Below are 16,040 nucleotides of genomic sequence, written 5' to 3' on the forward strand. Positions count from 1 at the left end.
GTGAGAGTGAAACAAAGCGTGAAGCCTCGTCAGAGTGAAACGATGGATGAATGGGTGGATGGATGAGGCTGAACCCTTTAAATCGGGCGGTGGCATTCGCCACCTAGCCATGACTATGAACATATTTTGTACTTTGTGGTGGGTGAAATTTCACCCCTGACTTGATTTGAGCCACCAACCAGATAGCCTCCGTTTGGTTATTTCTACCCCCTTAAAGTCTATTTTGCCTTCACTGTCCCTAAACCCCAATAATTTGAAAATATCAGCCCCGTTGCTTTGCACTGTAGGGTTAAGCCCTTTACAGAAAAGTATGATGTGTTCAGCCCTTTCCTCTTCTTCTCCACACGCACCGCACAACGTGTCTTTACCTTGGTACTTGACTCGGTACATCTTAGTCCGCAATACTCCCGCCCTGGCTTCAAACAACAAAGAGCTTCCCCTAGAATTATCATAGATATTTTCTTTCGCAATTTCTTGCTTGAAAGTTCTGTATGTTCCCAGTGCTGATTTCGTCTGCATCCCTGTTTTCTACAGACCCCTCTCTGCTTCTTTAACCTTTTTCTTAATCGCTGTTTCCTGCTTTGCGCCCCTCCTGCAGTCCAAATATTTGATTGACAATTTTCTGGTCAGCTTCCTCCATTCCGTGTCAACATTCCTCATGTACAAATAACTGAAAACTCTCCTTGCCCACCGCTTTTCTGCCATCTCTCTCAATCGCTCCTCAAATTCTATCTTGCTGCTGGCTTCCCTGCCCTCGAATGACGTCCATCCCATGTCACCCTGTACCCCCTGATTTGGTGCATTTCCGTGTGCTCCCAGAGCCAGTCTACCTACCCCTCGCTGCTTAACTTCCAACCTTGCTCGAACCTCTGATCTCATGCACAGGACCGCATTGCCGAAAGTCAAACTAGGGACCATCACCCCTTTCCAAATCGCTCTCACCACTTCGTACTTATTGTAATTCCACAGTGCCCTATTTTTCATCACTGCTGCATTTTTGCTACCTTTAGCCATTGCATATTTTTCATGTTCCATTAGGTACTCAGCCCCATTGTTTATCCACACTCCAAGATATTTGTACTTATCCACCACCTCCAGCGTAACCTCCTGTATCCTATGCTCGCTGCCCTGATTATCATTAAAAGTAATGACTGCCGATTTTTCTTTACAAAACTTCAAACCTAAGCTATCTCCCTATTTACCACAGATGTCCATTAATCTCTGCAAGTATTCCTTGCTGTCAGCCATAAGTACAATGTCATCCACGTACATTAGTCCTGGTAATGACTGTTTAATCCATTCTCCTTGCTTGAAAAAGGAAAGGTTGAAGCCAAGTCTGCTCCTCTCTAATTTTTTCTCTAATCCTTGTAAATACAGCATGAACAGAGGTGACAGAGGGCACCCCTGCCTAAGCCCCTGCTGTATCTCTATAGGCCCAGATACCTTTTTTTCCCATTTTATGAGCACCTTGTTACTTTTATAGATATCTTTTAAAAGATTACTTACTCCATCTTCCACATCTAGAGTGCCCAGTATGTCCCAGAAATCCTTTTGGATTACACTGTCATAGGCTTCCTTGATATCCAGAAATGCGAGCCATAGGGGCCTGTGTTCCTTTTCTGCTATTTCAATACACTCCGTCAATGAGAACAGATTATCTTCTAACCTTCTTTGTTTCAGGAACCCATTTTGTACTTCCCCCCGCACCTCCTCGCTCTCCACCCATGCCTGCAGTCTGTCCTTTATAAGCTGCATCACCACCCTGTAAACCACTGACGTCACTGTTATGAGACAGTAGTTGCTTAGGTCGGCTTTGTCCCCCTTTCCCTTATATATCATGCTCATCCTGCTCAGTCTCCACCCGTCGGGGGCTTTACCGTCCATTATCATTTTTCTCACTGCCTTTCTTAATGCTTTCTTAGATTTTGGGCCCAATGTCTTTATTAACATAATTGGGATGCCATCAGGACCTGTCGACGTGCTACTAGGAACCCTCTTCTCTGCCCTTTCCCACTCGCTTTGTGCAAGTGGAGCCACGGCACTAACTAGTCTATCCTCACCTGATTGAGCACATGCTATGTTTCGTTCTTTAAATTTTTCTGTCATCATTGTTCTTATATGTTCCATTGCCTCATCTCCTTCTAGTCGAACAACTTGAGCTGTAACTATAAACCTCTGCTCTAGGCTAGTCTTATTAACAAACAAAACACTACAGCAGCGCCACACTGCGGTTAACGAAGGGGAACTTGCCTCCTCGATTTGCATCGCCTCAGGAGCATGGCGCTTCGAGATTTGCATTTGTCACTCAGGGGAAGTCGTAGCTGAACCATGAGCCAATCCACGCGCCGCCCGCGTGGCTCCGTCTGCTTGCCATGGCGGACGTCCTACGGGCGAATATGACACCTACCGAGCATACATTCGTGATCACCGCCGATATACACGTTAATTATGGCGCCAAGTGTCGTGTTTTTGATAATATGTGCCCTCATCTTGAATTGGTGAAACCACATTTCCTCTTAGTATCAGGAATAAAGGTGACAAACGTGGCGATGGCTGGCGTGCTACAGCACTGGAGCTTCAGCCGAAGTGCAACAGGCGTAATGCTTGCACGCACGCCTAAACAAACAGATACGGCCATGCCAGGTACACAACCTTGACTATTCAGCCAGCTGACAATCATAAACTATTAACTTGTGCAACCAAACAATCATTTACGGAATCTGGGCAGCCGTACGACTGTTAATATGTGTCGACCGCCAATATGTCAACACAGCGATCACCCGCAGTTTTGAAAAGAAAGGCTCTTGTAACAGCGACCGCAGGTACTGTATTTGCGAGACAGTCAAGTTTTGTGTATACTTCGCATAAAATAGTAAAGGAAAGGTTTCTCATGAAACCGAGTTCTGAAAAAAAAATGTGGTTGATCCCTCTTATATAGGAATCGGTATAGAACACGAAAGTGAAACGTGTCTTCACAGAAGTAGTGTAATGTTTATTGCACATTGATATATAATGTCTATTGGTGTTTTGTGGCTAAAGCGCCCTTAGGCGTTGATGCACCCACGCTGACGCCTGGTGGCACGTCTCCTCCATCACGACTACCAACGTCGATGACCATGAGCAACCGTCGTGCATATGGAAGCTGCACTACGCTGCACACGCTAGCACAACGCGAAAGACGAAGCCCGTAACTGACACACTAATACAACGCGCAAGACAAAGCACGTAACTGAATCGTCACCGAGTCAAATCAGCGCGTACAGCGCGTCGTAATTGCAGCCTCCGCGATCAACTTCAGAAACATTTTCAGAGCTAATTGCGGAGGCCACGCTCCGCTGTGCTGAGTACGGTGAACGCCACCTAGGTGGCGTTGGTAGTGCTTCTTGATGCCAGCGTCCCTTCGAATGCTGGCATCGAGGCGTCCTAGTGCTGATACCACCGAAGCGTCCACTGTCGGTGCGCGTTAGTGTCATAATGCAGTACTTCTCTTTTCTGCTCGTAGGCGGCGGCACCGCCCCGAGCAAGAGCGCGGGTACACGGAGGGGTGTTAGATATATAAGGCGCGTCTGTGTAGCTCTCTGCAAATGCGTTTGTGGCGCAATGGGTTAAACGCTCGGCGATCTATCGTCGCGGACCGAGAGGTCGTGGGTTCGATTTCCAAATTTTGCATGTTTGTGGAACTTTTTCTCCTGGTTTCTTTCTTTGTATTATGTTCTATGACGTATTTCCGTGACGGAAATACGTCAGTGAAGTCTTGGTGGACCCCGGCATAAAACACTTTCGTGTTAAAAAGCGTCGTGAAGACAAATGAGCCGCCTCACGACATGTCAGGAAGACAAACCAGTGCATTCGTGGAGCAGTGGTAGCGTCTCTGCCTCACAACCAGAAATACCCGGTTTGAGTACTTATGTATGCCATTTTTTTAATTTTGAAGTAGAAAAAATGTAACAGTCGATTTGACTGGGGCAGGCAAATATATTTTACCTTAGCTGCTGCTGATTATACATGCACGTGTAATAGAAAAAATTATTCTGTCTCCGTGCTTTCTCTTAAACTGCAGGAAGCAATTATAAGTATGACACTCTGGTTATTCGTATTAATTATTGGATTACCGATATTGCATGTTTTGTTTTTTATTGCAGTGTTAAATGATCAAATGAATGAAACAAATAGAATTGTTATAATTTTCTTTACACGAAAGTAAAAACAGATCCTACCAACTTTCTTTCAAGTTTCTTCGAACGAACTTACTTCAAACGAAAACAAGAACGGAGCTTTCAACTTTCAGTAATGTTGCTTTGAACAAGCTTTCTTCAAACGAAAATAAAGACAGAGCCTACCAACTTTCTTTAAACTTTCTTTAAACAAACTTCCTTTCGGATTTGTGGTCCGTTCTTCCCGTATGCCAAGGGAAGTAATGGTTCAGTGCCCGGCGACGCGTTTTGTGCTTGGGTGTAACGAGCGAGAGACGGTCATTAACTTGGGGGGTTAAGCCGTCCTTTCTGAGGGGGCACAACCTGTTATTTCTGTTAGTTATTCGGTCTTACAAGTGACGCATACCTCAATGGCGCATGCACGGCCTTACACGTTCCCCCCAAGAGGATAACTGAGCTTTGAGTCTGTTCAGTTAGACTAAACATATTAGGCCGTGATATGGCGAAGGGAAGGCCTGCGTCAATGCAGGTAACCCTAAGGTCGTCTTTGTTGGCATATAAGCTAGGTGAGCAGCTGACAGTTCTCCACGGGGAGGGACAATTGCCTTTAGTGGCCGCCCTCAATGGGGATACGTTATCAACGGCTAAAACACCAACAAAAGAAAGAGAGAGAGCGATAAAAAGCATGCACAATTAAGGAAAACAGCAAGTTTACAATGTGAAGTGGCATACAAGCTGTCTCAAGTTTGAGGCGGCTAATATAAACGCGGTGCAGCCGCAACAATGAAAGTCACCCGCGTACAAATTCGTAGAATCATTCACAAGTTTGAACAGTGTTCACGTACTGCTGACAATGCATGTTTGAAGACGTTAGAAAACAACTCGTCATGCGAAAGTGCCGAAGCTAGCAGAGAACATTGCTTAAAGGGATACGGACACAAAAGTTGGCGGGTGGATTTTTGCGTCGGAACAAAAGTTGAACTATTGAAAATGGCGAATACAACAAGCTGCTTTGAAAAAAAGAACGAGAAACATCTTTCTTTTTGCGATTTTCTGCTGCACCTTGCCTCCGAGTGGCCACCGGCAGAAGCTGAAATTTGACGTCATAACACCCACCCGCGCGCGCGGCCAAGTTCGGCCACAGCCGTCGCAGTGTTTCCGGAGGTGTCGGTCCCTTGCAATGTTTGTTTAACCCCTTTCGGCGATCTTCGCACGTGGTCCGTCTGAAACGTTATCCTCGTCGGCGCTCCTCTCGAGTGGTGTGTCTTACATGCGCCTTCCCGCGGTCGTCACTCGGTATTGACGCGTTCGTTGCGGCGGAAGGAAATGCCCAGACATTGCTGTTATAACAGCATCGTCGGTCGTGACACGCCGTCGCACACGTTTCCCAGAGACGAGAAGGTGCGTAAGCTTTGGATACCTGTCTGTCAGCCATCACGCCCAGCCTGGAGACCTCTAAAAAATGACTTCATTTGCACGGACCACTTCTTCGACGATGATTATGTCACCAGCCCGGCTGTGCTGAAAAGCCTCGGCATGCCGCTCAAAAGGCAACGCCTAAAGCCTGACGCTGTTCCATTGGTCTTCTCATGAAAACGCAAGGCAGAAATGATCAGCGGCGCGTTTGAAAAGAGGAGGCGAAAAGATGTCGGTACTGTTTTCGTTCACTTGCAGCCTTCTTGAGCAGTGTGAGGGTGAGGCTGGGGCGAGATGCCCGAGGCTGGGCACGAAGGCAGTAATGTCTTTAAAGACGGTGCAATTATTATTATTATTATTTGGTTTGTACACAAATACACAACAGGACAGAAAGGGATTAAGGAGGTAGCAAGCTGACAACTGCCACCGATAGGGGCACAACGCCTGCCTACTCCTATAGGAGGAGGGAATAGAGGAAATGAAAATATGAGAAAAGAAAAGAGGAAATAAAGAAATGACGGAGACACAGAAAGAACAAAACAAAAATACAAATAATGTCTATAAACGGGAGGCCAAGTCAGTGTCCTTCAGAAAACTTAGCAGGGCGAGATGGGCCTGGTCACGTCGAACAACGAATGCGTGACACTCTAAAACGAGATGTTCAAGTGTCTCACAGGAGCCACAAAACGTACACGACGGGCTGTCCACACGTTCTTGTCGGTATAGGCGTTCGCGCACCAACACAGACCCAACCCTTAACTTGTATAACAGTGCTCTAGCACGACGGGGCAAGCTTCGACCACGAACACGGGGAGGGAACGATCCGTCTGCAGCACGCCGGTCTGGGTGCTGCTTTAGGAGGTGTCGGCGTATCAGGAGACGAGCGTTTTCAAACATGCACGAAATGTCAGGGCAGTCACATTCATGGTGGGCACAGCTTGAAGCGAGGCGATCAGCCTCTTCATTTCCAGCGATGCCCACGTGCGAGGGTACCCACTGGGCAATGAGGGACACTCCACAGGAAGTAATTTTGCCGGAAGTTTCTTGGATACTGCACAACAATGGGCTATCGGCATCTTGTCTAAGTCTGCTGAGGGCAGCACGGGAGTCTGTAAGAATGACGACCTTCAAGGCGTTTAATTATTCGTGTACGTATTTCAGAGCAACATCAATCGCTGCTAGTTCTGCAGTTGTTGATGAGGTTGGATGTAGTATTCTAAATACCCGTCTGATGCCAGTCGAAGGGCAGAAGAAAGCTGCAGAAGCACTTTGCGCGTCGCTGTGTACAAATGCGTCCGTGAATACTTCAATATAACCTTCAAATCTTTCAAATAGGTGGGACTGGGCCAAGATTTTTTGTGTATTTCGGGAATTGTCAGATAAATGGGGAAGGAACATTTGTTGCGCTTCTTCGGAGTTGTGAATGAAGTAGTGTCTCCTGAACTGTGACTAATGTCCACAAACAATGCCGCCATTTTCCCCATCCGAGAGAATGGGCGCTGAAGCCGTTTAATGAGTGCTTGGCCGTCTGATGCTCGGTGCAAACGCTCGATATGGTGTAGCGCTCTCTGGTCTGCTTGCAAGCTCAGGGACAACTGGTAGTAGTGGAACAGAATGCGCCTCACGAGGTAAGCCAAGCATGACTCGGAGGGCAACACGATGGTCCCGTTCCAACTCAGACATCACATTTGGCGGCAGGTTCAAGACTGGCAAGGCATACATCACGCCAGAGAGGACAGATGAGTGGTATACCTGAAGTGCTGTCATCTGGTCGCAGCCAGCGCCCCTAGCAGTCAAGGCGGCCACATTCTTGAGCAGCGACCGGGATTTGCACCGCACAGAGGTAATGGCAGGGAAAAAATGCTGGCAATACATAGTAAAACAATACAAGGCTAGCAAAAAAATGTTGGCAATACATAGTAAAACAATACAAGGCTAGCGAGTGCGACTCACGAGATCAGTCCTACATGGCAGCGGGGCAGACACACAGACAGCTCTCCTTCTCCACAGGCTAAAAGCGGGAAAGACGGGGGGAACGCCAGACAGGTGCTGCTATCTGTCGGGTGGTTGGCGAAGTGGACGTGAGAGTCTCGGAGGTACTGATACCTCACAGCAGTTGCTCACGCCGACGGCGTAAACTACTATTCAGTCATCCACGCACTGCTGACGGCTGACCCCGCAGCTGCCTCGCCTGCGTGCGCTCTTAACAAGCAAGTTTACAGAGGAAATGACAAATAATTCTTGCACAAGTGCCTGGTGCAGAGCGAAATGTTCGCAAAAACCTGACCGGCACTTCCATGGCCGCCTGCTCTTCTTCATCGCTTGACGCGGCAGGCTCGTAACCGTAAGCGGTAATATTTCTTGCCAAGTTGGAGTGGTCCTCGTCTTCAGACGTTTACTCGTCGCTGATAGAGGCACCAGAACTCGAATCCATGCTCGCGATGGCGGCATTAGCGCACTTCGAGTGGCCGCGGCCGGCCGGCTGGCTATTCGACGAGGGTGTCGTGAGGTCACGCCTTCCAACTCCCGCGGGTCGGGCGGCGAGGCACCCGCTCACAAGAACGCCAGAAATAAAGCCATCGGCTCAAAAATGAGCTAAGGGACTATTTCTTTTAGGTGTAATCACACACTGAAGATTCATTTTCAGCATTTTCGTAAAATTTTCAGATTTTGTGTCCGTATCCCTTTAACACCTGGCGGCTCGCGGCCCGTCCAGGGGGATACACAATGAACGTGAGGCCCGCTATAAAGGTCCGGGTGTGACCGTGCGTGAAGGAGTTACTCGAGTCAACGTCCGGCTTCGTTAGACAGTGCACTCCTTCGCACGTTTGCTAGAGTGGCCATGGCTCAAGTATGCTCGCGGCTGTCTTCCCAGTTATATTGGGGATGCGGGACAGTTGCTGGAGCCTTTCCGGTGGGTTGCAACTATATTGTGGCGCTGCAAGGCTAGTGCCCACCTTGCTAGTTTTGCTCCATGAGGCGTGCTCGTCGTTAAGTAAGACAGGGGATTGTGGTCAGATACTACTTGTATCTCCGCCCCAAGCACCCTGGAATCAAACTTCTTTAGTGCCCAAATGATGGCGAATGCTTCACGCTCAATGGTCGACCAGCAGGCCTGAGTTGGGGTGAAGCGGTGGCTGGCGAACGCAATCGGCCTCTCCCGACCATCGTTTCCCATCTATGCTAAACAAGTGCCAGCTGATACTTCGGATGCGTCTGTAAATAGCCAATATGGTTTCTGGATGTCAGGAGTGGTCGACGCGGCCGCCTCGCAAAGTGAGCTCTTTAGTTCCGCGAATGCATTCTGCGCGCTTTCTGCCCATGGTATCGGATTTGGCCCGCTTCGCTTCGTCAATGCTGTGAGTGGTGCGGCGACTGCGGCGTAGTTTCGTACACAGCCACGATAGTAGCCGCACAGCCCCAATAGGTTACGGAGCTGCTTTTTGGTCGCCGGTGGTGCTAAATCTCTAATCGCGGCGAGCTTGTCTGGGCCCGGGCCGTGAGTCCCGCTACCCACCACGTGTCCCAGGTACTGTATACGTGCTTGCGCGACTTGGCACTTTTCAGCTTTTACTTTGAGCTCAGCCTCGCGCAACAATCCGAAGACGAGTTCAACGTGCTCCATGCTCTTGCCATGAAGAAGAGAAAATGGCGATGTCGTCTAAATATTCCCCCGTGTAAGCTTGGTGTCTCGAAAATAGCGTGTTTATCATGCGCTGGCATATGGCTGCGGCGTTCTTTAGGCCGAACGGCATAACGCGCCAAGTGTGCTGGTCGTCAAGTGCCACGAAAGCTGTTAAAGGCTGACTCTCTTGGGCCACTGGCACCTGCCAGTAACCGCGATGCAGGTCTACCAGGGTAATGAAATTCGCTCGGCCTACCTTCATTATGAGCTCCTGCGGTTGAGTCATAGGAAAGGCGTCGGTGCGGGTTGCAGCGTTTAGTGTCGGTTAATCGATACACATGCGAACCCGCCCGTCTTTCTATCCGACACAAACCACGGGGTGAGCGTGTTCGCTTTCTATTGGGTAGGTCAGGCTATGGTCTAATAGTTCCTCTGTCTGGTGGCTAACCTCTTGCTTCAAGAGCTCGGGGACTCGGTACGAAAATGCACGCTTTGGTCGATACGCTTCCCCCAACTCAATTCTGTGCCGTCCGACTTCGGCGGCTCCTGGCTTTTTGTCAAACAAATCGGGGTATTTTGCAAACATACGTGAAATCTCGGTACGATGTTTGCTATCCAAATGTGCCAATCACTGTGGATCGATGGATACCGAAGGTATGCCCGTCGGGGCACGTCGGGGCACATATTCAATGTCCGCAAATCCAATGTCTTCATCAACATGACCCCTATATGGTTCATCCTAGCATAATAGGGGCGCAGCCTGTTTGCATGCACCACTGAGCTTGCTCGCTGGCCGGTGTCGACACGATATGAGTTTTGCTTTTCGCGAGCGATTGTGCTGAACGGGCCAACCCACTATGGTGCGAGTTTGCTACCGCGGTCCGTGTCAAACACAAGAACTTGGTCCCCCACGTTGAACGTTTTGTGGCACGTCGACCTGGTATATGCGAGCGCGTAGCTCCCCTGTCGTGCGCTCGCTGTCAGCCCAGCTACCTCTGTCGCTACCTCTAGCTGTTCCGGTAACTGCTGCAGATATTTTGCGGGCTCCTCCCTCAATGTGTTGGGAATCTCACCTGTCCAGCTGCACTGCAGGATAGCCAGCGGCCCAGACGGATTCCTACTGTACAATAGCCGGAATGGCGCGACCACGGTGGTGTCGTGAGGGACCTCCCTGTATGCCCACAAAACGAACGGCACGAGCCTGTCCCAATTCTTAGGGTCTCTTTCCATTACGTGGAACAACATATTCTTTAGGACACGGTTCCATCGTTCCACTGTACCGTTGCTTTCTGGATGTTCCGGTATGGAGAACCGGGGCAAGCACCCTAATCTGGCCAGCATCGCTTAAGTGAGCTGTGCCGTGAAGTTAGTGCTCTGGTCGGCACACATTACCTCCGGGATACCGGTACGGCTGAATACGGATAGCAAGGCATCACAAGTCGCTTTGGCCGTCACGGATCCGAGACACACTACTACAGGCCAGCGCGTGCATAGGTCTACTAGGTACAATGCGTATTTGTGGCCTCTGGCGGACGGTACATCAAGTGGTTCAATTACGTCAACATTTACTACCTGGAAGGAGTGATCTGGTCTTGTGACCGGCGTGATAGGTACCCTGTCTTTCAGGCGCCTATCCGAACGAACCAGACAACCATGGCACGTACTACAGTGCCTCTTAACAGGCTCCTCTAGGCCAGGCCAGAAGAAGCTATAATTTATTCTCAGCTTCGTTTTCTTTGGTCCCAGGCGTCCGCCCCACAGGGACTCATGTGCCAGCAGCAGCACCTCCTGACGCCTGCTAGCGGGCAACACCAGCTGCTTCAGTTTGCTGCCAGCAATTGAGTCCCAGTGGTATAGAAGGCCGTCTGAGACAAACATGCCTACCTTCCCTGCCGTGGCGTCTGCCCACGCCAGTAGCGCACCCAGGATCTCTGCCAGGGGGCGTTGACAGTTTGCCAATACCATCTAAACAGCACTAATTTCAATTTCGTCACGGGAAATTGTCAAAAATGCGATTTTTGCGCAAGTTTGCGAGTGTGCAGACGATTGCGCGTTTTACATCTTAGTTGCTGTACTCAAAGGCGCAAGGAAAGAAAACGGTTAAACAAAAATGGGGGGGGGTTACAGCCCTCGAACTCACCCCCCCCCCCCCGTGGGTGCGCCACTGGCCCACGCTTTCTTCAAATTTTCGTCCGCCAGCTGGGTGGTTCGGAGTTTGGTTTGCTGGCGCGGACACCGACGAGGTTCCGCGCCATCGGCGGCTTCTTGTGCCTGCTCATCTGATGCGGGCGGTGCGACTACGGGTGTCTCCTCCGAGCGAGTCTCGTTCACGCGTGCGCAACTCTCACTTGGCGCTTCGCCTCTGGACCCTGGTTGCTTGGACTTGGGTATGCCCACCGACGCGCATGCCTCGTTTTTGTCTACGTCAGCCGCGCCAAATGCAGGTTCCACGTGGCTGCTTCTCATGTCGGCGAGTAGCTCCCAGTCTTCTTTAGAACGTAGGCATTCGGCGTCGGTAAGTTTGTCTATTATTGCACAAACGATCTGCACGACGTCGGGGGCATTTACGAATGCTGTTTGCCTAAGGGTAAATGACAGAGCCACTAGGTTGGCCTCGACCGTTTCGCCGAAAGCTGAAACGAGCTTAATCTTGCCTGAGAGTTCCTGAGCTGCGTCCGGCACGAGACTGTCTTTAACAATAGTGACCTCGCTGCCGGTATCGAGGATGGCGACTATGGGCGTATCGGCGCACTCTAGCTCGATCTCCTGTAGCGTAGATTTTCGTACCTCTGCAGACGACAATGGCGAGTCTACGCGAGCAACCAAAGCACTGCTTTCGTCATCTTCCGAGTGGCCATCGTCTGTTTACGGCTCTACCGCTGACACTTTGCGTGTGCGCGCCCGTTTTTCTGGATTGTGCGCCGCACTGTTTACCATTCGGGGGCAATCTTTTGCCTGGTGCCCTTCACTTCGGCGTACGTAACACGGTTGTCGCTTTCCGCTACCGTTTGCTTGTCGTGGGGTGACCCTCTCCTGCTGTGCTGGTGCCATTTGTGGCCGTGTTGCACGGCCTTTGCCTTTTGCCTTCTCGAAAGTCTGCAACACGCGCGAGATCTCCGCTGGCCTCAGCCTGGATTCGCTTTCGCGTAGACGTACGTATTCTAGACCTTCCGAACTCAGGCTGGCCTTCATACGATCGGCGATGACGAGCTGTATGACCTCGTTTTTTGTTTTCGCCTCTCTCGAGCGCAAATAATAGTCGATGTATGTCCCGACACGTGAAGCAAATTGCGCCCATGTTTCATCTTTTCGTTTTGCGGTCGTCTCGAATCGATCAAGATACTCGGAAGGAGTAAGCTTCAGTTCATTGAGGACGGCCGCCTTAACCACGTCGTAATCGCCGCACTCGTCCTCGCTGCGTCCGCGAAGCAAGTACTTCACCCGCTCCATAAGCGCTGGCACTTTCCGGCGGTACGTCGTACGCAGTGAACACTCTCTCCACCTCATCAAACCACAGTGGTACGTCCGCATCGCACGGAAGCTTGAGTCCCTTGAGGACTTTCCCGCACTGGACGATAGGGTCTAGGCCTGAGCGCAGTTGCTCCCCCGCGTCTGATCTCGAAGGGGTCTGTCTGCCATCCGCCATCTCCAAATCGGCACGCCGCAAGGCAACGCGTTCCTGCGATTCGAGCTGCATAACTTGCAGTTGAAGCTGCATCTTATGCAGCTCAAACTGCAGCTCTAGGCGCCGAATTGCCACTTCTGTCGGTTCTGACATTCCGGCACTTTGCTCAAAATTGTCGCCTATGCGACTTTCCTCTGTCTCTCTGTTCGGAGAGCTCACCATTACATGCCTATTTTTTTACATACACCGCTCTAGCACTTGAGCCACAGCCACCTCAACGAAGCGCAAGGAATCCCGCTCACCACTGCTGCCGTCGATGCCTGCTGCGACCGGTCGAACTGCTGCTGGGTTGTCCACGCGCGTCGTTTGCCGCAAGAGACCTCGATGTGCTGCCCTCGTGGGGCTTTTCCTCGGCTGGTATAATCCCAAGTTCTGGGGGCGTCTGGTGGCCTGATGGTGACTTGATGATCTTCCGCTCAGACGTGATAGATGCCAAGCTCTGTCGAGCTGCGCCAGTAAAGTTTCTTTTCCGTAGTGTTGAGGGACGAGGTGCCTATGATGTAGCTCCGCGGGGGTGAAGTATCAGACAGGAAACGTGGTAAAAAATGTCGCAGTTTCGCCCGAAAGGCGAAGCATCGATTGCGAGCGCAAATTAGTAGAGAGCTATTCGGAGTAGGGATAGTAGTTTTATCGGCTGCATAAACTTGGGCACATTGGCTTACTAACTGAATTAACAATCGTGGTGTCAGCGGGCACAAGCAAACATGAATAGATCACACTGAATGACCGCAGCCAACGACTGTCAAAACGCTGGCAGCAAGCGCAGGTTCGTGCGGTCTATCGCTTCAACCGAAATTGAGCGGCGAATGCACAGCGCATACAAAGGTCAGAGCCGTGTGGAGATAAGAGACGGTGCGGACGACTGGCATCCCCGGGCAAAGCGCAAAGGAGAGGTTGTTGGCAAAGGAGAAGCTGCCCACCCCCTCCAACCCCCCCCCTCTTCCCGCTTTGTTGCTTTCGCGTGGGAGATTGAGTGGCAAGATACGCCTTTGGTGCCGGAGCACAGCGCCGCCCCGCCTCCCTCCCTCCCTCCCTCCCTCCCTCCCTCCCATACTCCCACGGGCGTGACGGTCACGTTTGCTTTCCGCCGAGCATTCGCTCTCCGTGATAGCGCGCGGGGGCGGGGGGGGGGGGGGGGGGGTTCGCCCTCCGTGATAGCGCGCGTCCCCCGCGCGCTTTCGCTAGCGCATACGGCGCGCGGCGACGATGTTGTCGCCCTTGTAATCTATACGGAACCTCACGGCGACGAAGACGGTGACGCCGACGGCAGAAATCCGGTTGAAGTGTCCATATAATTGCTATCGCAATAAAACTTGAACGAACTGTATTTACAGAGAGTGCGAAGAGCAGGCCCTCACTCTTCTACACCTAGCTGGGTGTTAGAGCCCAGGGCGCTGTCAGGACGTACATACGTAGTACGGAGCCTCACCGTTCTACCACTGCCGGGTTACAGCCTAGACTGCCCGTGAGCGCTCCGTACTGCGGTTATAAAGGCAATAAAAAAGTAAAAACAAAAATGGGAAAGAGAAAGCAGAAGACCCCGGCAAGAATGGAGTTGTGCTCTCTCTCGCTGCTAGCGCCGGCTGTGCAACAGGCCCACGCCTTTCCCTGCTCGCGGCTCTCGCATTCCGATGCACAGTTGTAGATGGTCACGTGCACTTGACCCCCGCTCACCCCGTTGCCAGTAGCAGCCAAGGCCGCCAGACACAACGATGCGGCTAATAAGGAGGCGGGGGGGGGGGGGGGTAGCGGGCAATCGGTTTCGTGGTCCGTTCTTCCCGTATGCCAAAGGAAGTAAGGGTTCAGTGCCCGGTGACGCGTTTTGTGCTTGGGTGTGACGAGCGAGAGACGGTCATTAACTTGGGGGGTTAAGCCGTCCTTTCTCAGGGGGCACAACCTGTTATTTCTGTTAGTCATTCGGTCTTACAAGTGACGCATACCTCAATGACGCATGCACGGCCTTACAGGGTCCCTAACCCTGTCACGTTAAAAGCGCACACCGACCACGAAATAAAATTTTTAAAGAAACCAACGAGACGTTTGGGCTACCGCACGGTATCCTTGTTCATGAAGTGAAGTTATCACATAAGTCGAAATTGTTGAAAACGTTGTTGAAATGGTAAATCTAAGCCGCACAAGGAGCTTTATATTTCTATTGTCTTGCAACATATTTGCATTTCAGCAACGTATTGAAATTAGTCAATATTTAAATTTGCGCACCAGTTCACGCAATTTTCCGAGTTTTCAATTCCGCCGCAAGACAGCCTCAATAGCTCGCTCGCCATGGGTTTCTAGAAAACTATGAAAAGCGCAGCACAGCGGCCGCATGTTTTGCAAAATACTTACAGCTGAGAAAGGCCCTCCAGTTATATTCTGTGGCGAAAAAGCGCTTGGCTTGCAAGATGAACGGATTGTGTACATCTCGGTGGGCATCCAGGCTGAAGCTGAATGTTGTCTGCGCTGTGACGTCTAAACCAAACGCTCCAAAGATCCTGCGTCAGCAAACATTTTGTATTTCTCATATTCACAAGATGACAAACTTACCGGGATGGATAGCAGCTGGTTTCACAGAATTCAAGAAAATCTCTAACCACATTCATTCTGTCTTTTGTAGGTAGTTGTATAGACGTTGTGCACGCAGGATCAAACGACACACTTAAGGTTTGATGCGCACCACGAGGAATATGCCTGTAAACATTATCAACTACCAACAAAGCCATCTTGCTATCCTGGTTTACTTCATTTATTTATTCATCCTATATTTTCGACTAGCGATCTTGTTAATCACCCTCCCTAGCGCATTGTTGATGCCACGGCTACAGCGACGAACTACTGCCCGCATCAGGCTGCGAGAAGGTCAAAGTGTCTTCCTCTGATTTAGTTATCAAGAACCCTACTGGAGCAAACTCTTGATTTACGCCTTATCATCTCGCGTGCGCTTACCGCCAACATATTCTGAGGTTGACGGGCTGAACTGCGCGAGCTGTTTAATTGGGATAGTAATTACAAGGACACTCTAGGCGAATTGACACTCTAGCGCATGCCTAGGCACTCTAGGCATGCGTGGGGAGCCGAGGATGGCGGCTCAATCTCGCCCGCGCGATAGGGAGGAGAGCGGGCAGGAAGTGCGCTGTCTTTCGCCGCGCGCGAGGCACCCAAC

The 16,040-nt window shown here is 50.7% G+C and overlaps 1 protein-coding gene across 1 annotated transcript in view; it reads right to left on the reverse strand.

Moving 5' to 3' along the window:
* LOC119444283 (cytochrome P450 3A9) overlaps nt 1-16,040 on the reverse strand; it is a 647,396-nt gene that overhangs the window by 199,476 nt on the left and 431,880 nt on the right. Inside the window, exon 7 of the mRNA XM_037708706.2 lies at nt 15,227-15,372. Within this exon, the coding sequence (XP_037564634.2) occupies nt 15,227-15,372 (146 nt within the window). The remainder of the gene's footprint in view (nt 1-15,226; nt 15,373-16,040) is intronic.

Source organism: Dermacentor silvarum, chromosome 3, assembly GCF_013339745.2.
Source record: "Dermacentor silvarum isolate Dsil-2018 chromosome 3, BIME_Dsil_1.4, whole genome shotgun sequence".
NCBI classification, from domain to species: domain Eukaryota; kingdom Metazoa; phylum Arthropoda; class Arachnida; order Ixodida; family Ixodidae; genus Dermacentor; species Dermacentor silvarum.